At 46.7% G+C, this 27,243-nt stretch overlaps 1 protein-coding gene across 2 annotated transcripts in view; it reads right to left on the bottom strand.

The window, feature by feature from the left end:
* The window catches only part of IFIH1 (interferon induced with helicase C domain 1), a 62,829-nt gene extending 38,432 nt beyond the window's left edge, over positions 1-24,397 (bottom strand). The window contains exons 1-4 of one of the 2 annotated variants that reach the window (XM_083153943.1): positions 23,803-24,397; positions 13,269-13,437; positions 9,998-10,123; positions 8,359-8,529 (exon numbers count right to left, since the gene is read on the bottom strand). In XM_083153943.1, the coding sequence (XP_083010069.1) occupies positions 8,359-8,529; positions 9,998-10,123; positions 13,269-13,437; positions 23,803-24,246 (910 nt within the window). In that variant the 5' untranslated portion in view covers positions 24,247-24,397. Of the gene's footprint in view, positions 1-8,358; positions 8,533-9,997; positions 10,124-13,268; positions 13,438-23,802 lie in introns of both variants that reach the window. The other variant, XM_083153942.1, reaches the window with a different exon arrangement.
* Positions 24,398-27,243: the final 2,846 nt, after the last annotated feature.

Below are 27,243 nucleotides of genomic sequence, written 5' to 3'. Positions count from 1 at the left end.
GCCAACAGATGTGTCCACGTACATCAATATGTGCAATACAGTCATGTTACACATAAAGAGGGGTATTCAATCCGGGATTCTGAGTGTCGGAACGTCCAGACAGTCGGAAACCTGGGCCGTTTTCATCCGATCTGACAGTAACTCGACAGTCAGAATTCAATGTTCTGACTGCTGGAAAGTCCGTGGATCGGCGAAAATGGACATGGATTGTTGAAAAACTGCTGTGGATTGACAATCCACTCGGTAATGCTGGTGTGGCTCCCCTATTTGAATACTGGACTGCGCTGCAGCTCCACCTTTGGAACTGTTACTCGTTACACCACAAATTAGGGCAGAATGAGATCAGCCCCCAATCTTTGAAAACCCCTACTCCAATGCATCTAAAATGGCCCACTAATGGATGAGACTGCATGCACTTACATGCAAGCCTGGCTCCTTTTTAGAGTCCACAAATTGAGACTGTCCCACCAAAATCATGGCAGTTAACAGGTATGGTTTAATCCTGATGCCATATGCCAAATTATAGCTTAAAAACAGTTTCTCCATGAAGCAGTTACATTTCCTTATACAGTATATTCGGTACTTGTTCCCTAGCATGGCGCCCATTGCATGCCGTACTTAATGGTCTGCGATGTGTGCAATGCGATATTTCAATCAAATTAACAGGAGTGCTACAATAAAATATCACATAGCAATGCGATTTTTAATTGTACAAGCACCCTGATAGGTGCTTACAATGTTAAATGCACCCACATTGTCAACGCCACCATCAACGCCAAACCCAAAGCGTGGCAAGCACAGCGGAACGCGTCCTCCGACCTTTTCATACCCCCACTATCCACGTCGGCGTGGAGTTGATTTAGATAGTGTGGCGAGCGTAGCAAGCTACCGAGCCCGAAGCGTGGGAGCGCAGCGAGCCCCGCAGGGGACGCGGAAAGAATAGGAGCCTGAAGCGTAGCGAGGGGACGCGGAATACATGTAAAGTAATCCGTGTCCGCTCGCCACGCTTCGGGCTCGGTGGCTCGCCACACTACCTAAAATCAACTCCATGCCGACGTGGATAGTGGGGGTGTGAAAAGGTCGGAGAATGCGTACCGCCTGTACAATTAAAAATCAAATCGCATTGCATGCCGTTATATTGCATGCAATACAATAAGATGCACCGTAGGCGCCGTGCTAGGAAACAAGTACCGTATATTCCTTTCCATGTACACATGTATAAAGCTAGATGTTAAATGTTTTGGGTTCCGTCAGTTGTCGGAGTTTGCAATGAATGTGCAGCTGTGCGGTGAGAAGAAGCTTTAAGTGAAGTGTTAATGGCACTAGCCCCCATTATGTAATCCAGGAGAAGTTATTAGAAGTAGGAAAAGCAGACAGGCCATAGTGTCATACTGGAAGGTCTGCAGAGGGAATAATGGCTCGCTATGACAACAAACACTGCTAGGTCACATCTGTATCACCTGGCAACAAGGACGTTCAGCCTCGGGTGCTAGAATGGAAACACCACAGTAATGCTCAAGCTGGAGTATTGACAAAGATGGGAGTTCTATTGCACATGGTATGTTGCTATAGGCAACCAATCATATACTATCTATTATCTTCTAGAAGGTGCTAAATAAATAAGTAGATTCTCATACCCTCCAACATGACCCATTCCATTAGGTACAAAATGCTCTATTCCTGGACTTCCCTGCCAGTGGCAGTTACAGATGTGAGCCTGCAGCACAGTCCAATATTCAAAAAGGGGAGCCACACCAGCTGCCATCCCAAACATCACTGAGAGTTGATGTGACCCCCCCTCTTTGAATATTGGACTGTGCTGTAGGCTCACATCTGTAACTGTCACTGGCAGGGAAGTCCAGGAACAGAGCATTTTGTACCTAATGGAATGGGTCATGTTGGAGGGTATGGATTCTGATTGGTTGCCGATAGCAACATCCCATGTGAAATATAACTCCTATCTTAGTAAATTTCCCCCTATGTATCATTTATTTTTAGGTTTACTCATGTGCAACTTTTTGGAGAATTGTGTCGTTTTAGGGTTACATTTAGTGGGTAGGGTTTATTGGGTTGACTGAATTAAGGTCCACATGCATTAGGATGACCACTGAAGGTCGACAGGTCTACGCCTGAAATAGGTTGACATGGCTAAGGTCGTCAGGGTCAGAAGGTCGACACAAGCATTAGTTCAACAGTCAAAAGGTCAACATGAGTTTTTTATTTATTTGTGCCCTGAATGTCGACACCATCTAAGTGTACCGCGTCCCCTCGTATAGCTCACTGCGCTCGCCATGCTTCGGGCACACTATTATACTCTCCCACCACGCTGGAGTGGATGGTAGGGTATGAATTACCAACTGTCGGCTAATTTTTTTTTTTTTTAAAGTTAAAAACTCACATCGACCATTTCATGTCAACCTTCCCATTGTCGACCTAATGCTTGTGTCAACCTTCCAACCTATATCAGGTGTCGACCTAATGCATGTCGACCTTAATAGTCAACCTAATTCAATCCTGAATTTAGTTAACCTTCTTGGTTGCTATGTTTCCCATAGCAACCAATCAGATTCTATCCTTTTCTAGGATGCAACAGAGAAATGATAGACAGAATATGATTGGTTGCTATGGGTGACATCACCTCTTTTCATTTCTACAAGCTTTAGTAAAGTTGCCCCTCATTTTCCTCTAAGAAGCCTGGCGAAGTGATAAAGTTGCGGTGCTAACAAGCTACCCCATCAGCTCCTTTCATGTTACAGACTAGGTTTGAAGAATAGCAGAGTTGGGAGCTGATTGGCTGCTGTGTTATCACTGACCATTTTATCACTTCACCAGTCTGGAAGCACATATTGACACTTTTTGCAAAAAAAATTCATTTGATGGTAGCTCATCATCGAATGATAATTTTCCCCTTCGCAGAAAAAAGTCAGTTTAAACTGAGATGGCCAATTTCGGGGTGGGCGCTGACGTCATTTGACGTCACCCGCCCCACCCCAACCAGGCTTCGACACACCTCAAACTCCTTTAAGAAATTCTGCTCTTCAGGAATTCCAGACATCTCTAATCAACCTCTGCTACCACCTGACTTTCCCAAACTGGCAGAATTGTTACCAGCAAATGTTAAGAGCAAGAAGATTAATATGCAATGTTGCCTGATTCAGTGCTCTCACTAGTGTCATTTGATGACTGTTCATAATTAATTCAGAAAAACTTACATTGAAATCTGAAACAAAAAGACAAAAATCATAAATTGGATGTACAAAAATAACAAACAACAATCCGAGCAAACAACTGTCCTCTGTTGAAATGTTATTTCACCAATGACCTTTAAATATGGACAGGCCGTTCATTACAGTACACCGTCTCTGGCAAGACTGCTTGGCATGACTTCATCTTTACGACACTGCAGCCAGACACTGGGTACTGACTGTTTTTTGTAACTTCCTTCTTTACAATAAATATCTTCACTGGTTGAAATGTGTGCAATTCCATAGAAACTTGTATCACTTTGCTTTCCCAAGGGAAACTAAATGGGTTTGCTCAAGTTATCTACAGTCTACATAAACCCTCAGAGCCTGTACATATACCCAAAGTTTATGTGCATATCCAGTGTTTTTAGATCTGTTTCTAAATCAAATCCGGGGGCTTAGATGTCGCTCACAGTGCTCAAAACACTGCAGCATGATTGACAGTTTCTCAAGCCCCCATACCTGAGGGATACCCCGACATCTGATAGTCACAAAGTTGATCCGATGCTGCGTCCTTGGACGCAGCAGCAGCAGGCCTCAGAAGCCGTCGGAGGGCATTTTTTAACTCAAAACATCTCCTGTGGCTTTTGCATATTCTAGCACAGCTTCTGTGTACAAGGACTCGGACTAACTGCTTCTACATCTGAATCAGACCCATAACTGACTACATAAAATAACAATTTATTTGGTTGTGAGCAGGTCATTTAATATGGTCTCTATCTCCTAGTATTCCCCATAGGTTCTCAATCCAAAAAGACAGAAAGGTCTACATAAAGCTTCGTAAGGGAGCAGGAAGCCCTAAAAAAGAAATGACATAGGTGCGTAGATGAGATCTCTTGCAATATTAAATAGTTTGTGATCTAGTTTCGGCTTCCAAAATTCTGTTAAAGCAACGGGCTTGAGGTGGTCAACTCTGACGTCAAAGACCAACCCAAAATATGCCTTAGCACGCCTGCGGTATTGACAAACACACCCACAAAACGGCATGTTTCCTCCCCGTAAACGCTGGCTTCCTGTCAATCAAAATGTGACTGCTTTGAAGTAGAATGCATACGCAGAATAATTCACAAATTGCATCCGCGCATGAGCATTGCGAACGCTATGCAAGCACGGTGGTTCAATAATGGACCAGATTGCGTTTCTCAATTTAGCAATCCATGCCGAAACAGGCCCTAGAACCAGTGCACAGGACCAAAATGGATTATGCCGAAACCAAGATAATTCCCTGTACCAATTGTGTTTGTAAACTATATGTAAAGGTGCGTACATACGGATAGATTTGGCCAACGATCTGGGCGTTCCCGATCGATTGAAACGACCAATCGTTCAAATCGTTCCGTGTGTATGAACGATATATCGAACGATGCGCGTACCCGACGGTCGTTGGTAGAGGTCGCTGATCTTTCCTGCATGCAGAAAGATCAGCGACCAATCGTTAACGATGTGTACCAATCGTTTCATGTGTATGCACGATGAACGATTTGGTAAGGCTAATTGACTGGCTTCCTCTCCCTCCACCATCATTAAAGATCAATCTTTCATGTGTAATCGTTCATCATTTGTCACCAAATCGTTTGTGCAGGAGGTTCTGAGGAAATCGTTAATGAGATTGAATTGTTGGACAAATCTATCCATGTGTACGCACCTTAAGAGTTATCACAGCAAGTAACTGCAAACAACATGATTAGAGGAGAGTCCAACGGTTCTAAGGATCGGTTCTAAGCATAAAAATGTCTCTAATAAAACAATAAATAATTTGGCAGAAAAGCCATTTCGGTTTAGTTATTATTTACCTGTATCATAAGGAAACTGCAATAGAAATGGGGTGAGAAGGAAAAAAACCAATGAGGAGTAAAAGGAAAAAAAAGGTAGGGAAGGAGGAAGTGGTAGATTTATGTAGGTCAGGCACGTCAAAACTGTGGCCCTCCAGCTGTTGTGAAACTACACATCCCAGCATGCCTTGCCAAAACTGTGGCAAGGCATGATGGGACTTGTAGTTTCTCAACAGCTGGAGGGCCATAGTTTGGACATGCCTGATGAAGGTGAAAGGGAAGATTCAATATGCAACATATGAAGATCTACAAATCTGTGTCTAGAATAAATGCACAGGCCAACTGTGTGCACCAATGACACTGCGTATGAGTCAGCACCTGACCCTATATGTTATGTTGCGCTATAGCTGACATAGCTTTGGGTAACAGAACCGTGAGCAAGAGATGTACATAGCGTTATGAAAATGGCTGTAGCCCAAGATTTAACAAAGGGTTCATTATAGCAAGCCGTTGTGCCAAGAGTGTTACTCCTAACTACATAAGCCCATAAATAATTCCCACTAGCTGAGTACATGTGCGATAGCTGCATATTTGGCTAGTCATTATGGCCAATGATGATCTTATACAAACGTATTCTGGACACATTTTGACATTTTGTTGTGGACGTGTGCGCCATCTGCTGGAACCGTGTGTGCACTGCTCATTTTGTCTTATTTTTGAACAATTCTAACTAACTTGTTTGGTACATGGCTTACCACATGCAGGTTTGCACAAGGCAAAACTAATAAAACTTTTGTAAAGGGAAAATAAATCTGATTCCTATAACAGACAATTTTAGATTTGTTTTCATTCTTTTCATTTTCTCTAGAAATGACAACCTGAATGAATGACTGGTTGCTAATGACAACCCCGCATTGGATCAGCTTTCATACCTTTGCCTCAGAGATTAAAGAAGCTAATTGTGCATTTTACGTTAAAGGAAATGCAAGGTACTTGTGTAGTTTCACGGCGCCACCGCGCGCACAGTCTCTCATGAAACTTGGCAGCTTGCCAGACTCTGTTTACTGTGCGCATGCCGCTCTAGATGTAATGTACGTTATCAGCATAGCGCTGGCAGCAGCAGCGCGCGCTGTCCAGCGCTATCAGCATAGCGCTGGCAGCAGCAGCGCGCGCGGTCCAGCACTCCACAGTGGACACCTCGGCACACCGCTAACGAACGGGGCTTCTAAACTAGACACCCGGCACACCGCTATCAAAGGGTCCCAAATGTAGACGCTAACATTTAGACGCTTTAGCGTCTAACTTTACACTCCCTGCAAACCGCTAAGAAGGGTGCACCTAAATTTAGATGCTAAAGCGTCTAAATCTAGACTCCATGCAAACCGCTAAGAAGGGGGCATCTAAATTTAGATGCTAAAGCGTCTGAATTTAGTTGGGTCTAGGGGTACATAGGGGTGCACTGTGCAAAACACTCTTAAACCTGTTAACAATGCGTCTAAATTTTAGCGTCTACATTTGGGACACCCCCTTTGATAGCGGTGTGCCGCGGTGTCTAGTTTAGAAGCCCCGTTCGTTAGCGGTGTGCCGAGGTGTCCACTGTGGAACTACAAGTACCACAATGACCTGTCAGCGATGGGCAGCGCGCGATGCTGCTGCCAGCGCTATGCTGATAACGTACATTACATCTAGAGCGGCACGCGCACAGTAAACACAGAGTCTGGCAAGCTGCCAAGTTTCATGAGAGACTGTGCGCGCGGTGGCGCCGTGAAACTACACAAGTACCAAATGCAAGAAATCTACAATGAGTACAGCATGCAAATATGCAAATATATTAACCCTGTGTGAGATGTTCAAAATATCCATCAGAAATACCAGCGCCGCTCACATTTGTTATATAAATTAAAATAAAAAAGGTATTAAAAAAATATTACATTTCCTAAATAAGGTAAACATTACAAGGTCATTAAGATGAATAAAAATGTTTGCTTGGTAATTTTCACACCTATTTCGACAAATTCACTTGACACTCAAAGGGTTAAACTAGTTGTTAATATTTTAATTCACACAGAAATGTTACCAACTCAGTGGTTTTTAATGGAATTGTCCGTAAATGGTTGTGTATTTTTGAGCCCCAAAAAGATTGTGTACCCAATCAACATCTGATCACATTCTGTGCCCTGCTTTAGCCAACTGCTTTAGACCTTCCAGAAATCCAGCTTTTGCTAAACTGTAAAGTCAAATGTGACAGTAAAGGGCTGAAATATTTACTTAAAAAAAAAAGCAGACTTATTCTGAAAGACTTTGCTAACAGTGCCATCTGCTGGTCAATGTTGGTAACTGTCTTTATAAAAGGATTTATTTAATCGCTTGTTACTAGTCCATCAAAATGATAGATCATCATAGCCTTCATTTCAGTACCAGCAGCGGTGTACTTCCAAACGGAACAACACCATCTAGTGGCCGTCTTTGAGCAAAGCTCTAGAATCCCCCCCATAGAGGTGGAAGCAGCGTTAGCTTGTTATTATAAAGGTTATATCGGTGAATTATATATACTTGGCTGTGCCAGTAATTATCCAACCTCTTCCAACAGACAAAATTCCTCAAAATAGCACGGAGACGGGAAACACTACTCTCAATGAATCATATCTGAAAGTTTCTAATAGGCAACCTGTGGAGCTCCAGCTGCTGTGGAACTACACCCAAGCAAGTGGCACCACAGTTTTGTGGCAGGGCATGCTGGGAAGTGTGGTTCCACAGCAGCTAGAACGCCACAGGTTGCCTACCCCTGCCCTACACTCTGGGGACAGACATTTTATCCTCTGTACTAATACTTGTCATTCATATTGGTTACTGCCAGAAGATATCTGCATGTGCTGTGTGCAGGTAACTGGTTTCTTTTACTGACTAGGCCCAGGATGGACTCTGTTGATATCCATTTTAAAATAAAATGCCAGGTCGCAACCGGAAATTTGCATAAGAATCCAACCTGAATGCAAACTGACTGAGACCCTTTTCAGAGTGGCAGCTGCACCTGGCTTGGACAGAGGTCAGCAACATCACTGAACACGTGAACAGACCTGACACTTGGACATCATCTCCTAGTGCCGGCTTTCTCTATGCTATAAACAGGAGCCGGGTCTCATCGACCCGTTTACAATGCACCGTGACCAGTGTCCTTCCTAGGACCAACCCTGTAGGCTAGCGGAGTTGGATTACAGGGTCAGTGGATCTTGGTTAACCATTTCCCACTGAGCCGCTCCCGAGTTATCATGGCAATAACACAGGTTTTAGTGGCAGTGTAATAGGGATAGGAATTTGCCGGAATCACACCATGACTTTACCTGAGTGAGCAGAGCATTCTGAATTTGACAGCTCCAATATGCTGCTGTCACCTGTTGAATTGTGGTTTTCAGCCTTCTGATCTGCTGCTTCACAAAGTACATTCTCATCCTTGGAATCACTTGTGTACTCTATGATGACATCATCTGGGGTTTGATCTGTTCCATTGCTCTCTGCTAATAATGAGATACAGTGTAAGGCGAAATACGTGCAAGATATTTGGACATTTAGATGCTTTCGTTTACTGCAATAAAATGCGAAATGGAACGATTGGTATAAAATACCAAATAAATTATAGTAAATCGCTAAATAAAATCTAAATTCATTGCACAAACAGTGATGATTGGTGGAGTTTCTCCCCGGACTTTTCTGTGCGCACCAGGATGGAACACGACTATATTTTGGGAAGTATTATATGATTAATCCACTATGAAGGATTGAGGGGAGTATTCAATCTTGGATTCCGACTGTCAGAACGTTCTAAGATTCGGAATTCTGGTCCATTTCTGCCCAGCTCAGCAGAGACTTGACAGGCGGAATTTAATGTTCCGTCTGTCGAGTGTCGAAAACAGGGTCGTGGCGGCGAAAACGGTGGTGGATTGTTGAGAAACAAACGAGAATTCAACAATCCAGGGCCGTTTCCGACAAAACAGATCCGACTTGTTTCAAAGTCGGAACCGTTTTGTCGAAATCCGCCTTCAATGCTGTCGGAATCGGCAGGATTGAATAGGTGGCGAGTGCCTGTCGGAAATAGCAACCGGGATTGAATACCAACCTTAAACAGAATAGAACTGAAAACAGAACAGAAAATGTTTTATGAAATATTTAATAAGTAGTCAATTATGGATTGAGAAAGTGTTTATTATAAATAAAGTTTATTTGAATGTTTCTGTTCCTATTCTTCCAATTGTATATAATAGACAGTGGTATTACAGACCAGTCATGTAAAGTGGGACCACTGAAGTGGAAAAGTTGTTGACAAGGGGTCTCATTCATCCTCATTAGCCTGGATCCAAGAAAAAGGAAAGCTATGCAATAATTTTCAGCACAGTACTGTAGTATCTAGAAGAACAGGTGGGGCATGCATTTTCTTAATTTAGTGGACACCAGCTTAAGTTGCCTGGTGCCGAATTCCGGGTTGGGGATTTTAGGAAAGGTACACTGTCTGGTTTTATTTATTAAAAATAGCTGTCCCATTTTTTAAATGATATTGCATTTTTAAGGGAATTTCTAGAATGTAGAAACCCCATTAAAATGAATGAACCATTGACAGTAATTGGAAAAACAGTAAAAATATAAACAAAAAAAATCTTGCGTTTGTTGAATAAGTGAAACCAATTAAGCTCTTTCCACAGCACAGGCATGTCCAAACTGTGGCCCTCCAGATGTTGTGAAACTACACATCCCAGCATGCCTTGCCATAGTTTTAGCATTCCCTAATAGCAAAACTGTGGCAAGGCATGATGGGACTTGCAGTTTCACAACAGCTGGAGGGCCATAGTTTGGACATGCCTGCCATAGCAACTTATTAAATTGAGCCTTCATAGAAAATGCATGTTCTACTGTACAAAAAAAAATGTCTTTCTGAAAACTGAGATATAAAAATCTGCCAAAGTCAAATAATAACGGGCAATGATTTACCTGGGAGTGCAGAACGTTCTGCTTTTGACACTTTCGACGTACTGCTGTCACCTGCTGTATTGTGGTTTCCAGCCTTGTACTCTGTGCTGAAACCACCTAGTGGACAGTCTGGTCTATTGCACTCTGCTGTAAGGAAAGAAAAAACTTTTACTTTTCATCTTTAGATGATTCTAATTACTTTGGCAAAATGTATATAAAATATAAATATAACTAACCAAAACACAATGTAAAATATGAAATAAATCCCCAATAGAGGCCCAATGTTGGCAATCTCTGGTAGAACATGCTGTTTCCACTCCAATAGGAACCAGAGGGGGGGGGGGGGGGGGCTATTCAATGATGTCTTGCCCAATAGCATTGATGAGGCAGATTGACGGAACGGGCCCGACTTTGAAACCTGTTGGGCCCATTTTGCCGAGAACAGCCGCGAATTGTCGCAATAATGGCCAGATCTCGACAACCTATTGCCGTTTACACAGACATTGAATCCCATTTGGCGATTTGCGGTCAAGCAAAACGAAAACGGGCCAGGGTCACGGCTGCTGGGACGTACCGACAGTCAAGGCCCGGGATTGAATACCCCCCTTAATATTGTGTATCACTAGAATAACTCTGCTGGTGTAGGGTTAAAGTGATATACACACGTGCAGCTAACTGCCACACATGCTCAGTGTCACGTAACCTGGCTGGGATTCAGTGAAGCCTCATTGTAGACGTGGTTGGACATGCAGCGCACATTGCCAGGGTGGTGGCTGTTGCAATGAGGAGATTAATCCTTTGGGCTGCAGTTTTCATGTGAACTAACATATTACATGCACTGTAGATGTATAATTTGCAATATACTTTATCATGTTTTATTTAAAATACTATGAAATTGGGGAAACACATGTTTGAATACGTGATCTATGTACTTGTTTTGTTTTAGGAGGTTTTGACATTTGGTAATTGTTCTGGCACCAGCAAGGGGATTTAGTGGTAAATGAACAAGCCCGTTCTTTGAAAATTCTTTTTCTTATGCTGCTTTCCCATTGCCTACACAGGTAAAGACCCGTTTTTTTCAAACGGGTCTTTAAACGTGTAAGAGACATAAAGCCCCTTTCCCACTGCAGCTTTAAAATGGTAAATTACCGTTTAAAAGCCGTTTTTTGTCCCATTCCCACTTACCCGTTTAAAGACCCGTTTAAAATGATAGTAAAGATGGAGGGGGGGGGGGGTTTAAAAAAAAAAACGACGTGGGGTCCCCCCCCACTGTCGTAACCAGCACCAGGCTGAAAGAGCCGGGGCTAGTAATAAAAAATCAGGAAACCCGGCATATAGGGGTTCCCTGATTTTTTAAAACCAGCCCCAGGCTCCAGGTCCGGGGCTGGTTCCCAAAATACGGGGGACAAAATGACTAGGGGTTCCCCGTATTTTAAGAACCAGCCCCAGGCCAAACCAGCCAGCAGGGTAATGTCACAGCCGGGGGACACTTATGATATAAGTTCCCGCAGCCAAAGCATTCATCCCTACTGACCAGTCAGCCTGGCCAGGGGCCCTGGGGGAGTGGGGACCCCCCAAATAAAGGGGTCCCCCCCTCCAGGACTTACCTGACCAGGCTGAAGCCTGGTGCTGTCCCCAATGCCCCTGGGCGGTGGGCATCGGGCTGATGGAATGGTGTAAAAAAATAGAATAAAAACTATTGTCTTTTACTGTGGAACTATGAGTCCCAGCAAGCCTCCCCCACAGGCTGGGACTTGGAGAACCACAAGTCCCAGCCTGCGGGGCATTAAAGGGCCCGCTGGCACTTGTAGTTCCACAGTAAAAGAAATAGTTAAATAAACACACTGAAACACGTGAAAAATAAAAGTTTAATACATACATTACACAAACACACTGATACTTACCTATCTTGAGCCCGTAGGTAGCCTTCAGTCGGTGTCAGCATCCGGTGTCGGCATCCTCCTCCGGTGTCGGTGTCCGGTTCCGACGCAATCCATAGGTGTAGCTGTGGAAGGAAACTATACTTACAAGTGTCCTCCGGCGAAGATCACGTCCTCTTCTTTCCATGTAGCATCCCCGAGACTTGGCAAAATAACAAACCTTCTTACAATTGTGTCAACAGGATAATCACAAAGCATGGTCATAAATGAGACCAAAAGGAAACCATGGTACTTGTGAGTTATCCGGGCGTCCGATTTTAAAATCGGGTCGGATCGGGACATCGCATCGCATCGCATGCGACCATCGGATGCGATGCGATGCGATGCGATGACCCGATTTTTCCATAGGAATCAATGTTAAAATGGACTGAGTCCATTTTAACATGGAATTCAATAGGAAAAAGGGGTCCTTTTCATACCCCTACTATCCAAGTGGGCATGGAGTTGGATATAAACCTGTGGCGAGCGTAGCGAGCCACCGAGCCCGAAGCGTGGCGAGCGTAGCGAGCCCCGCGAGGGGACACGGAATACCGTCCCCTCGCGGGGCTCGCTTCGCTCGCCACGCTTCGGGCTCGGTGGCTCGCTACGCTCGCCACAGGTTTATATCCAACTCCATGCCCACTTGGATAGTAGGGGTATGAAAAGGACCCCTTTTTCCCATTGAATTCCATGTTAAAATGGACTCAGTCCATTTTAACATTGATTCCTATGGAAAAATCGGGTCATCGCATCCGATGGTCGCATGCGATGCGATGCGATATCGTATCGCATCGCATCTGATTGTATGCCTTAACTTAAGGCATACAATTTTAAAATCGGACGCCCGGATAACTCACAAGTACCGAAACCATTAATGGACTTCTTTCAGGAAAATGATGTCAGAGGTGGATGGAACATAATCAATTAGCCACCAAAGTGCTTGGCCAAACTGGACCTATGGAGAGCTAGATGACAGAATATTTGCATTAGTCAATGGAAAACAGCACCGGATTTGCTGGAATGATATCAATGTTATGTTATGTTAACAAAACAAAAATAAAGAATTTATAAAAAAAAAAAAACAGCACCGGATTAAGGACCACAAGGGTCTGAGGCTGAAAATGCACAGGGACTATAGTGAGAAGGGGAGGGGCCGTCCCCAGTGCAGTGTGGGTGTGGCCAGCAATATGTGGCCACACCCAACATGTGGCACGGCCTAGTGAATGAGGGAATCTATAAATTAAGGCCAACCACGTGGCCAGGTAGGCAGGTGGTTATCACCATGCTATATTTATGTGGAGGCCTGTAGCTGTAACTCCATCCACCCCATTGTTAATCTGGACCCGATTGAAATCACATGTCAAAATATTCACCTGTAAATTCTTCGTATGTGTATCCTGTTAATTCTTTGACCATCTCCTGCTTGTCCATTTCATGTAATATTCCCACAAAAATTTTAAACCAGCCTTCCTTTTTAGTGATACAGCTCAGGAGTTCTCGGCATGCTTCAATTTCTGATTCTTGATCCTTTTTTTTATTGATCTGCAAGAAACAACAATATGAAAACAAAACAAATACAAGAACCGTATAAACAATAATTAAATGTCCCATTTACTTCTTTGTGCAGGTTTCTTCAAGAAACCTTTATTCTGGAAATTAGGGCAAGAGTAGAGGGCAGTGAGGGGTGATGTGTCTCCACTTGGGGAAGGAGGGTTAGGCTGCTACAAGGGAGGATTAGGGGGGTAGGGCAAGGGTTCCACAGGAGCCCTTGTCGGAATTTACACTACCGCAATGCCGGTGTCAATCTTATGACCACAGGCATCTTGAGCACCCGGATACTGTATGTGCCCAGATAAGGCACAGAGGTAAGGAAGACTCCTTACTGGGCAAAGGTACTTTTCAGGGGCGTGGCCTAATTGCCGGAGGCGTGACCATGCACCATAAGACATACATAGAGAAAAAAATAGAACATTAAACACCTCACTGGCCCCATTGCAGCTCAGCACTAAGCAGCATTTATTGGGCTGAGAAGAGCTGCTGCACTTGATGCTGCAAGGTAATGAGGCCCCTCCATCAGACCAGTAATTAGTAGCCCCCTTTCTCCGGGCCACTAGCGCAGGTTTTGCCTATCACTTTGAGCATAAATAGCTTGATTTGGCCCTGAACCATCAACCCAAAGCACCTCTGCAAGGGGTCCGCAGCACCCCAGGGTGCCTAGGCACACAATTTGGGAACCACGGGCCTAGCCTAATGCATTTTCTGCCTGCTATGTATCCTGTTCTGCCATTAATGCTGTGCACAATGTACTTGTAATCTTGTGTACTTTGTAATATTGCAAATAGACCTCTGATATTGCAACAGCACGAGCTGTCCTGATACACTAGGCTGCCCTTAATAAATCATGTTCAGGAAGAAAATTTTTGCACGCAGAAGGCTCCATGACTTTGCCAACAGCGGCACCTGCTGGCTATTGTGGGTAACTCACATTCAAACACATTTAGGAATAACTTGCTAAAGTTTGTCATTATACAAAAAAGGACTATCAAATTATATTAAACAAAGCTGTCAAATGTAACTTAACAGTGCAAATTATTTAATTAAGGAAATTGCTGTGTTTCTGCGTGTACCTTTCTGGACAATTTAAGGACAAACTCTAGGCTCATCGTTTATAGCTAAACTTAAACCCCCTTTCCCATCTACTTTAGTACCCAAAATAATAAACTTATTTCCATGGACATTCTGCTGCATATAAATACTAATGTAGTATACCTGTACGAGATAATCGTGCGGTGTGTGTGAGAGCAAATGATTGGTTTGCCCCTAACTTGCTGGAAAACATCTCAAAAGTCAATCCACCTACACATAGCAGTAGAAATCTGTGCTGGGAAGCCTAAAATCAAATCCTGGGGAAAACGGGCATTATTTTACCCAGAAGTGGTCAGTGCAGCCTCGGCTGGTGGAACCTCAAACCAACCCAGGGTCTATTGGTACCAGTATCGGCTTTCCTAGAGTCATACCAGTATCGGCTTTAACCAGCCATTGCCTGACGTCGGGATCCCGACTGCCCGGACTCAGACAGCGTGGCCAGCGCAACAAAGCCCCTCCAGGGCTAGGGTTGGCTACCACTGCATTAGGTGAACTGAGGGCAAGATATAGTGCTTAGGTACATACCACTAGGTGGCACTAGAGACACAGGTGGGAGGTGCTAAGCATCTCCCCTGAGTCATGTTAGGAGTTTAGTGATTAGCCTGGTAATCAGTCTGGGATACAGTTACCAGGTCAACACTATGCAGTACGACACACATTACGTGGACCACTACAGGTCAACAGGGCTTAGGTCGACATGGCTAAAGTCAACAGGGTCGGTAGGTCAACACAAGCATTAGGTCAAAAGGTCGACATGAGTTTTTCTGTCCCAAATTTCGCTGCGCTCGCCATGCTTCAGGCACTATTATATTCTCCCTCCACCCATTAGTGTATGGTGTGGTATAAAATACCCCCTGTCGGCATAAGTGGGTGAAAAAAAAGTGGGAAACTCAAGTCGACCTTCCCAATGTTGACCTAATGCTTGTGCCGACCTTTCGACCCTAGTCATGTCGAGTTATTTCATGTGACCTTTAGTGGTCGACCTAATGTATGTCGAGCTTCATAGTGTCGACCTGGCGACCGTATCCCAGACTGATTAACATGCTGATCATTAAACTCCTAACACGACCGAGCAGATATTGAGCACCTCCCACGTGTGTCTCTAGTGCCACCTAGTTGTATGTACCTAAGCACTATATCATTTATTTATTACCAGTTATTTATATAGCACACACATATTCCGCAGCACTTTACTGAGAATATTTGAACACTCACATCAGTCCGTGCCCCAGTGGAGCTTTACTATATTCCTTACCACATATACATGCACGCAGACATTCTAGGGTTAATTCTGTTGGAAGCCAATTAACCAGTATATTTTTGGATTGTGGAAGGAAACCGGAGTACCAGGAGGAAATCCACGCAAGTACAGGGAGAATATACAAACTCCACACGAGCCACGGTGGGAATTGAACCCATGACCTCAGCGCTGTAAGGCAGTAATGCTAACCATTACGCCATCCGTATTATGCCCTCAATACCACCTCTTATCTACATGTTACACCAATCACTATCTATATCATGGCACAGCCAGTCTCCTCCCATATTATAATATACCCATCAAACTAACCCAGTCCCATCTCCATCACCTTACTAATACCCCCTTTCACATCGCAACTAATTACCGGGTACAACCCGGTTCCCACAAATTGGTAGAAACACGGCAATAAGAACCGGTAAAAAAAGCAGAGTTCTTACCGGTGCGTTGCTGTGCAGTGTGAACGAGTAAAACAGGTCGAGCGACCCGTTTCTTGTTCACACTGTGGAGGAGGCAGTGCTTGGAGCAGCTCCAGCTTTAAGCACTGCCTCCTCCCCCGCCCCCGATAACGCGCAGACTCCCAGCCGCACCCCCGGATGACGTCAGCGAACCGGCAGTAATGCTGAACCGGTTCAAAGTCCCGATGTGACCCTGCATTTTGGAATGTGAAAGCAGTATTACTGAGATGACCAGCCTACCTCTTATACTGCTTGCTTCCTCTTTCCGAGTTCTCTTTAAACTCCTCACCACCACCTACAAGGCTCTCTCCTCCTCCACCGCTCCTTACCTCTCTTCACTGATCTCTATCCACACTCCATCCCGTCCTCTTCGCTCCACCGCCGACCGCCGCCTGATCTCTCACCTTATTACCTCCTCCCACTCCCAGGTCCAAGACTTCTCTTGCGCTGCCCCTCTGCACTGGAACAACCTCCCGCCATCCATCAGGCTTTCTGGTTCCCTTACCTCCTTCAAGCACTCCCTCAAAACCCACTTCTTCAGACTAGCCTAACCCTTCTCCTCCTAACCTCTTTCGCTCCTCCTATCCTGCCTCCCCTACCCCTCCATCTGTTCCCATCCATTCCTACTTATCCTATTGTCTTTCGTTCATCCACCCACCTCCTTTTAGGGCCAGATGCACTAAGCTTTAAAAGTGATAAAATGGAGAGTGATAAACAGCCAGCCAATCAGCTCCTGCCTGACAGTTTTCAAACACAGTCTGTGACTTGGCAGGTAGGAGCTGATTGGCTGGCTGTTTATCACTCTCCATGTTATCACATTTGAAGCTTGGTGCATCTGGCCCTTAGTCTGTTAACTCTTATGAGTAGGGCCCTCCTTCCTCACCCTACCTCACCAGTGCTCCTGCCCTGTTCTTCCCTTCCTCTACTTCCTCTTTCAATTTCGACACCTACTTCAGAACTGATGCTGATTTTAGTTCTACCAGCTATACCCCTGTTTATGCTGTATTTTATCAACACACCCTGTATGTTACCTTGTAATTTGTTTTTTGTTTGCTATGTACGGCGCTGCGGACACTTTGTGGCGCCTTATAAATAAACGAACTACTACTACTCTTTGAACTCCCTTCTCTGGGATTAAGGGACGAAATAGTTCCATCCCCTCAGAGCAGATTTAGCATTTGGAATTTATATTATGTCACAGACTACTACCTCAAAATCCTACTTATTCATACAAAAGTCCTCGAGTTCACATTATGCCAATCAGTAACGAAGTTGTATATGTTGTATATTACATATCCAACTCACCGCACTATTCCTTCCTCAGCTCCTCTGGGGTGCAGATTTAATCAGGGCACGGCTGTGCTGCTGCATCTTACAATTGACTAACATCCCTTTCACATCGCAATCCTGGGACTGATGCTTTGACATTAAACCCGGGTTGCCCATTATACAACCTGAGATTATATAACCCAAGTCGAATTACCGTGTTGGTCAACCTAGGTTATAAACTGTGATGCTTTCACACCCAACACGTAACCAACCCTCAATAACCCGGGGTCAGAGATGCAATGTGAAAGGGGTATAAGCGACTAATTTACTGCGACTGTAAACTCATCTGAATGCCAGTGGCACCAGGGTGTGTTTACATGTGGACAGCACTCCGTCAGTAGTCTACACACACGGCGGTCATTGGCTGGCAGGGAGGGAGGGACGGGGGACATACTACATAGTTACATAGTAGTTAAGGCTGAATAAAGACTTGCGTCCATCGAGTTCAACCTTGGTTAAACTCAGGGTTGCCAACTTTTACAGTCTCCTCTCTGGGAGAGAGGAGACTGTCAGCATCACTTCTGGGGGCGGGGCCTGAAGGAGATATCATCAGTCCCTGCCCCCAGTAATGCAAATCCTGCAATATGCTGGTCTCCGATGAGGGGGCGGGGCTAAATGTGTGTGATTTGCATATTTAGCCATGCCCATCCACCGAAAAGCCGCAAATCAAAGCAATTAAAAGCTTTTGGCACCAGGGACATGGGGAGGGGGTCCGCCGGTATCCGGGAGGGTTGCCCACCTTTCCAGGGGGCCGGGAGGGGGACCCGATTTTTGGGAGCCTCCCGGCCATTCTGGGAGGGTTGGCAACCCTGGCTAAACTGCATTGAGTAGCATGGCCCTCCTTTCGATAGGGCAGAGACAGACTTGCCTGCTTTCGATACCAAATGATCGAATCAGCATCATATGCGGCTGTACACATGCAATTCAGGGTCACTTTCTATCCGATTTATCCAAATCGAATAGAAAGCGACCCTGAATCACACCGTGTGTACACAGCGTTAGCTCCTCTGCCCTGCCCATTTGAGGTTGGGAAACCCTGTACACCTGTTTTTTCAGTCCCTCGTGTCTGTATCTCCAGGAAGCGAGCATGGAAAGTATATACTGTACCTTGCCATGAACCTGTTAGGAAGGACAGACCTGCAGGAAGATTGCTCTACCATTGCAGCTTGCATAGAGCTAGTTGACAATGCCCCACGTACCTTTGACAACTTTGAATAGATGATTTCTATGGTTATACATGGGTAGATGACAATTGCAATGTCAACCAGAAGTATGTGGACCCGTAAGGCAGGAGCTGCAATGCTGGCAATTCATCATGTGTACAGTTATACTGCTGGTAAGTGCTGGGAGCAGATGTTACGCTTGCTGATATACAGGGTCAGACTGGCCCACGTGGATACAGGATAAATAGCCATTTGGCCCCACACCCTGAGGGCCCTCCCCATTGTCTAGGGGTCAAGTTCCAGATTATTTACTCAAAATGATACATTATTACGCAACTAGATTGTCATTCTCTAACATTAAATTAGGTCATCCCAGTCCTACATATACAGCTATATTTACTAAAGTGTGGAGATGTTGCCAATACAACCAATCACATTCTACTTATTGATCTAGCCCAGCGGTCGCCAACCCGTCGCTCGCGAGCGACTGGTAACTCGCGGCAGCTAAACGGGTGGCTCGACTGCTCTGTGCCCGGCCAGCCGCTCCTCCATTGTCAGCCGCTAACCCCCTTCTGTTTGTCCGCTGCTGCCCGCCCGCCGCTCTATTGTACGCTGCAGCTGCCTTCCCCTTCGGCTGTGACAGACGCTAGAGGTAATTTTTCACCTCTAGCGTCTGACAGGGAGCGCAGCGCTGCAGCATTACCCGGAAGTGCCGGGTAACCAGCAGCGCTGCGCTCCCTGTCAGATGCTAGAAGTGGGGAAGAGACAGAGAGAGCCTGTGGTGCTGATCTGACACTAGACGAGCCTCCACCAGGCTTCAGCACCTTACAGAACAGGGTAGGCTCTGTATGGAGACTTGCTTATTTATTTTACAGGGTCTTGCTGTCACTCTCTTCTTCCCCATCTGCGGGACCCCTTCCACCATTTGCGGCACCCCCACCCCCATCCACGGCACCTCCGACCCCCCCCCCCTCCGTGTCACTCCCCCATCCCCCTACACTGGTTTCCTTCTGCTGCTCACATTTCCCTGGCACCCCTACCCCCATGGCACCCTCACATCCCCCACCCCATACAGGTTCCATCTCATGCTCACATCCTCCTGGCAACCCCACCCCACAGCACCCCCCTCTCCACACACAGGTTCCTTCTCCTGCTCATATCCCCCTCTTCTATTTGCAGCCCTCCCTCCCTCTTCCCCACAGGCTGCCTCCCCCTGCTCACTCTCTCCTTTCACCCCCCTTCCCTCATCCAAGGCACCCCATCACCCCCATTCGTGGCATCCCCCACACATGTTCCCTTCTCCTGCTCTCATCCCCCTTCTCCCCTTCTGTCGCTACCCTCAACCACAGGCTGCCTTACCCTGCTCACTCTCCTCACCCCTCCCCCCTCAACCACGCGCACACAGGGTATTTTTAACAGGGAAATGTTTTGTTTAAAGGCCAGCCACTGGCACCGCCACTGTAGTGATAGCACGTTGGATGAGATATCACTGGACAAGGTTTTTTCTCAGCAGCAGTTCAGGGACTATGTAAAAACCGGACCCGGACTAAACCCCGGACCAGACATCAAAATCTGCAGTCCGGGGCTTGTAGTGTCCGGTCCGGGCGGTGTCCCGTCCGTGGGGTGTCTTGTCAGGCGGGTCCCTGTGATAGCTATCACCAGGGACATGGGGGATGGGAGATTACAGCCTCCCTGTGTCGTCCGGACCGTCCGGTTTTTGCTACATGCCCGGACCATACAGGGAGGCTTTATTCTAGCCCTCTTCCTTCCCCTGGTGACAGGTGTCACAGGCAGCCCCCCCGGACAGGACACCCCCGGACAGGACACCCCCCGGACCGGACACTACAAGCCCCGGACTGCAGATTTTGATGTGCGGTCCGGGGGTCTTATCCTGGTCCGGTTTTTACCCATACCCGCAGTTCAGCGTCTATTCAGAGAGGCTGGGGGCATGGACGGCAGCTCCCAGAGCACTGGCCAAGCCCCATAGTGAAAAAATGGGGGACATGGTCTCGCAGGAGTACCACTATAGAATGTCATGCCCCCTAATTTTGGGCGCGTGCCTTCGGCACGCACAGATTTCCCTTCTCCTCTGCCTCCAATGTTGGAAGGTATGTATGCGGCATATTGCACATTGCGGTATGTGGCATAATGTGTCAGGGGCATTACAGTGTGTGGCATAATGTGTCAGGGGCATTACAGTGTGTGGCATAATGTGTCAGGGGCATTACAGTGTGTGGCATAATGTGTCAGGGGCATTACAGTGTGTGGCATAATGTGTAAAGGGCATTTTTCAGTTATTAGGCAGAATTTTTTTTATTTTAGTAGCTCTTCACGCTGTTTATTTGGTCTCAAGTAGCTCTCGCCCAAAAAAAGGTTGGAGACCACTGATCTAGCCCTTTCAAGTAGATACTAGCTAGACACCGATTGGTTCTTATGACCAAATCTTCACTTCTATACACCTGCACATTATTGTGTAATATAGATGCACACCTCACGGCCTCTGAGTACCAGGGGAGCCCACGCTGTAACCATTTTGGGAATACTTACGCTCCGGAGTTCTGCGGCAGCATCAGGAGCGCTGCAGAAATCGCCAGAAAAATGTCGTGGTGGCCGTTTTTCCAGCGATTAGTGCATGCGCAGTGGAGTCTGAGCGCTCAAGTGCTTAGACTCCACAGCAAGGAGGAGGTTCACGCTTGCGCAATAGGTTCTGAGCACTAGAGCGCACAGACCCTACTGCTCCCGGAAGAGAGGATGGGGCCCCCGAGGAGGCTGCACATGGGCCTTCTCCTGTCTTAAGATGCCCCTGATGCATGATCAGTATTTGCTATACATATTATAAAGGCGCCCAGACCATGCACTCCCTAGTCCTCTGAGGGGGTTGGATACACCCCCTCTAGTAACTGGCCAAACCCCTGAATCACCCCGACCACTGTATTCCCCTGGTGGACCCATGATGCTTCACACAAACATTGCTGACCTTCTAGGGCCTTGGCGTACCTATAATGGGTGCAATACACAGCACACACCCATTAAATGTTAATTACCCCTCCGGAGATCCGCTGCAGCCAGCCCTGCAGAAGAAAATCAAAGAAAAAATGGCACAGTGGCCATTTTCCCAGTTATGTGCATGCACAAGAACAAGGGGCATAATTCAGCCCGGTTAGCAAGGCTGCAATTTTTGCAGATGGACAAAACCATGCTGCACTGCAGGTGGGGCAAATGTAACATGGGGCGTGTTCAAACTGAAATCTAAATCGCAGCATAAGAATAAAGCAGCCAGGCTGCAACTTACACACCTCAGTTACACTCCTATTACCATGCCATTGAAGTGCACGTTTGTGTGGGAGAGATGGCATGAATCAGCACTCTACAAGCGCTCCCGATGCCCTGTGCTGGCCACGTCTCCTGACATGTGATGTCACGCACAGGTGTAGTGCAGACCGCTATAGTAGGCAGTAGGGGGATGCTGCAGGGCCACTACTGGGTGCCATTCCATGCACTCTGCGTGCTACAACCATCGGTAATGGGGAGGGTGACTGTGTGCCTCCCGTGCTTCTACACCCATATGGCACGAATTCATGCCAGGTGGCTGCTGCACCCACTTTCATCCATACCACACATTTTAGCGGCACCCAGCAATACATTCATGACACTTACACATACAGTAGTTGCCTACCCTCCTGCATTCTGCAGGAGACTCCCTGAAAGCAGCAATCTCCCTCTCTCCCTCATTAGTCTAGCAATCTCCCTCATTTCACCTCGCCCACATTACACTGTTACATTTTTGGGGAACAAAGGGTTGAGAGCTAGATACATTTACATTGAATCATCAGCGCCATTTCCCAGCACTTCACCAAGTACAGTAGCTCTTACTAACTGCTTCGGGACTCATCTACATTTGGATATATGTAATTGTACAAGATTCCTCTCAGATGCAGTACACACCCAGGCCCCTCAATGGGGTGCCGTGCAAAATTATACTACCAACTATAATCTCCCTGAAACTAGTTTTGAAAAGTAGGCAAGTATGCACTTACAGATGGGGCAGTGCCCTTGTACCAGGACTGCCCCGCAATTGGGGTGGCCAATCCCAGGATCGGGAATCGTCAGAATCCCAGGATTTGGCCTTGCAATTGCTGGTATTTGAATCCCGGGATTAGACTGCGTCAGAGGTCACGCCGGCCGCACCACTCCCGCCCGCACATGTGATTAAATGTGCGCGTGGCAGGTAGGGATGGCCATTGACTATCGATGTTCCCAAAACATGGTCGTGACCTAGTGCTCGATGTTCTGGGCATTGATAGGCGAGGGTCGAATAGTTTGATGCCAGCATCCGATGGTATTTGATGATAGCATCCGATGGCGATTTTTTTTTTTTTTATTAACCCTGCTGGCTGCTGGCCAGCTGCCCAGCTATACCACCCTCTCCGAGTCCGACTCAGAGTCCTAGACTGTCTCTGAACTTAGCAAATTGATGAATGATATCATGTGGCGTAACGGCACTGGGTACTTGAAGTTGGTTGTGCGTGTGCGCACACTTGTGGTAGGTGCACGGCTTCCTCCGTTCCTTTCCTTGGCTCGGCTGGGAAATGTCCATGACATCACACAGTTGGACTGGACGGAGGAGCCTTATTCAGCGCAAGTTGGTAACGTTCTATTGCGCATGCGCGCACCTCCCGGCAGAGGCGCCCGCCCCATTCGTCTGTGCATGTGCAAGTAAGCGATGGTGGGAACCATCGATGCCGATGGTTTATAGCCATCGATGGTTCCATCCAAAAATGCCATCAATGGCAAGCATCGATGGGGGATGCGTCGATGGCCATCCCTAGCGGCAGGTTTTGAGGGGAGGGGAGGGGTCGTGGTTTATTTTCATTAGGGAGACCAATCCCGGAAGCCTTTTTTCAATCCCGAATCCTGGGACTGGGTTGGCATGTGCCGGGTGGCAGGTGTGAATGATACCCAGGTTTGATGTGTGTATGATGATACACCAGCCCTCCCCCTCCCCGGTATAAAGACAGACACATAGGCTGGACGCATGCATGGGGTCACTCACCTTCTGCAGGTCTTCATTGCTGCATATACCTTGAGCAAAGCAGTTGCGGGCGGTCTCCGCCGGCTCCAGCCTCTGCACCAGCTCCGGGAAGAGGTGGTGGATGAGCATCGCGCAGTAGTCAGACTTGGCCTCCTTGGAGGGGTCGGGCAGCCTGTCCGGCGTCACATACAGGGCAGCCTGGGTGCATTCCGCCTTCACCAGGGCAGTCACCAGCTCCTGGAACCACCCCTGGGGCCTGGGGCCGACTATAATGCGGTCTAGGAGCGCTCTGGCCGCCGCTGCCGGGGTCTCATATCTCTCCTTATTCTTCAGGTAGTCTTTGAACTCTTGCTCTAGGCTGTAGAGGTAATCCAGCACATGTGTCACCTGGATGTCCCGGGTGAGCCGGTCCCTGAACACTTGTATCATGTATAGGTAGCTGTCTTCGCTGCAGGATTCATCCATAGTAAATTAAAGTCTTCTCCGGACAGTACAGTTGCACACGACGCCGTAGTAGTCCTGTCTCACTCCTCAGTCTCCTCTGCTCGGCGCCCGCCCGCAGCGTCTTATATATATTGCAGCTGTCACTGTTTCAGTTTCGTTTCTCTGGAGTCTGCTGTTACAGTTGCACCCAGCTGATGTAGTCACACACAGAGGAATTGGAAACTAGAGATCAAGTATCAGCAAAGCATCAGGTAAAAGCTGATTGGTTGATTATTTATCTCTGTACACTTTTTGATGAATCATACAACAGTTTCATTTCTAAAAGCTGGAAACCAAAACTACCCGGGGTAATAGTGACTGCAGGTTCTGTACATCACTGACTGGGCTATTCCTCAACCTCCACCAGTGTGCAATAAGGCTGCAGCTTTACAACTCAGTCACTACAGGCCCCCACACACTGGGCGATTCAGCTGCAATTTTGGCTGCGATTGCAGCAATGAATCGCAGGAAAAGAGCCCAAATTGCAGGTGATCAACACCGGTGTCCGATGCAATGCGCGTTCCTGTGTGCATCGCATCGGACCTCCGAGTCCCCCCGGCAGGAGAACCAATATTCAGAATTGCTTCTGACTCCGGACAGGCTCGGCGGATTTTGCATGCAATATATTGAGGTTAGCACTGACCTGCGCTGATCGCACTTCCCTGTCAGCAGTGCGTTCTGTAGCCTATTGGTGCCCACACACGCACCGATCCCTGCGGTGCGATGCTATGCGATGGGGTGCGTGCTCCCGCGGCACCTCATCGCACAGTACAAAAAGTATGTGCTGCACATACTTTTTGTACTAGCTTTTTATCGCATGCACAAAGCATATGATGCGATGCAATGTGTGCTAGTTAAGCACAGAATGCATGCCGGGATCGATGCGTCTGTGAGCACCTTAAGGGCTACCACCATCTCAGAATGGTGGTAGCCCCGGGACCTGATGCGATGCTGCCCGATATTGATACATCAGGCAGCATCTTACACCAACCCCATGTTGGCACGGAATCCAACACATACATGACACTCCATAATTGCCAACCCACCCAGAACGGCCGGGAGGCTGCTGAAAGATTAGGTGTCCATCTGGGACCCTGGAAAGGTGGACAAGTCACCCAAATCCCTGAAGACCCCAGAGAGCACAAGTGCTTTCCATGAGAAACGCCAATTTCACAAATAGTGTGCTTCATTGATGGAATGTCATCCATGTGCTTATAACTAAATCTGTACATTCACGCAGGAACCAATTCCTTTGTTTGGCCCATGCACAGCGGCGTAACTAGATTTTCTGCGCCCCCCTGCCGACCCCGGGGGGGGGGGGGGGTTGTGTTTGTATGTATGTGTGACGTGTTTGTGTGTATGTGTTTGTGTGTGTTACTTCTGGCCGGCGTGGCCGCATCCGTCTGCGCCGGGTCCCGGGCGGCTCTCCCGTTTACTGCTGCTAATGAAAAAGTGACACTTGGAAAATGGCTGCCCCCATACTGTTGACGAAAAACTGTCTGCGGTATGGGGGCAGCCATTTTCCAAGTGTCACCTTTTTGTATTAGAAGCGCTGCGGCTGCCGGGACTCGGGAGAGCTGGGACCGGTGCAAATAAGACCACCGGCGGCAGAAGGCAACCAGTGAGTAAGTATCGTCCTGCAGCCCCCCCGGCGCCCACATACCCTCAGCGCCTCCCCGCCACCGCGGGGGCTGCGGGACGATAGTTATGCCACTGCCCATGCACATTGCAACACAGAATAAATCTATGGTGAACTTCGCATAAATCATTAATCTCTCAGAAACAAAGGACTAAAGAAACTTGTAGTTCTACAGGCTTTATCATGCTGGGAATTATCATTTATTTATTTTATTAACCTTTACTTTTATGCTGCCAGCATATTCCTTGACAGAGGCAGATTAAGGGCCAGATGTACTAAACTGGAAAAGTGATAAAATAAAGAGTGATAAAGTGACAGCCAATCAGCTCTTAACTGCCATGTCACAGGCTCGGTTTGAAAAATGACATGTAGGAGCTGATTGGCTGGTGGTTTATCACTCTCCATTTTATCACGGTTCAAGGCTTAGTACATCTGACACTAAGAGAGAAGATGGCCGATATGTAGGGTGAGTGTGGCCCCTACTCTCTGGCATCTCGCTACACTGTAAATCCACATGCACAGGTCTCCGGGAACATGGCACCATTTTCCTGGTGACTAATCTACGCAGCACCAGCCGCCGCTGGTCTCCATTGCTTACATGCCAATGTTCGGGTTATGCTTTACATTTTGGTAAAATGGAGTCTAATTCAGAGGAGGTTACTATGGCAATATTTGCACTGTTGTCCAATGTGTTATGACTAGCTTTGGACAAACCTCAGCTTATACAGCAGTTTTAGTTCCAGTTTCATTTCTCTGATGTCTGTTTCAGTTTTCTTAGCAGATATTTTGGTACTTGTGTATTATCACGGCGCCCAAGCAAATAGCTTAGTGGGCTATTCTGCGTAAGAAAATCGCATTGCATTGCGATTTTCCTATGTAATTTATTCACTGCTCTCTGTCAGTGAATACATTACAAAAATCCGATATAAAATCGGATGCGATCGCATCTGATATCGGATCCGATATCAGATCCGATTTTACATGGTTTTATGGCATTTAATGTACTGTACAATGTGAATACATTACAAAAATCGTATAACATCGGATCCGATTCTACATGGTTTTATGGCATTTAATGTACTGTACAATGAGATGACATACAATGTCATTTATTAATGTGATTTACGCACCCCCCCACTATCCACACCACCCCAAAGTGTGGCGAGCGGCGGCGGAACGCGTCCTCCCTTTTTATACCTCAACTATACACGTCAGTGATTTTTGTTATGTATTCACATTCACATGTATTTTTGTTATGTATTCACATTAAATGCCATAAAACCATGTAAAATCGGATCCGAAGCGTGGCGAGGGGCGGCGGAACGCGTCCTCCCGACCTT

Source organism: Crinia signifera, chromosome 7, assembly GCF_055691185.1.
Source record: "Crinia signifera chromosome 7, ASM5569118v1, whole genome shotgun sequence".
Taxonomy (NCBI): domain Eukaryota; kingdom Metazoa; phylum Chordata; class Amphibia; order Anura; family Myobatrachidae; genus Crinia; species Crinia signifera.
This window is presented reverse-complemented; position numbering and strand designations above follow the sequence as displayed.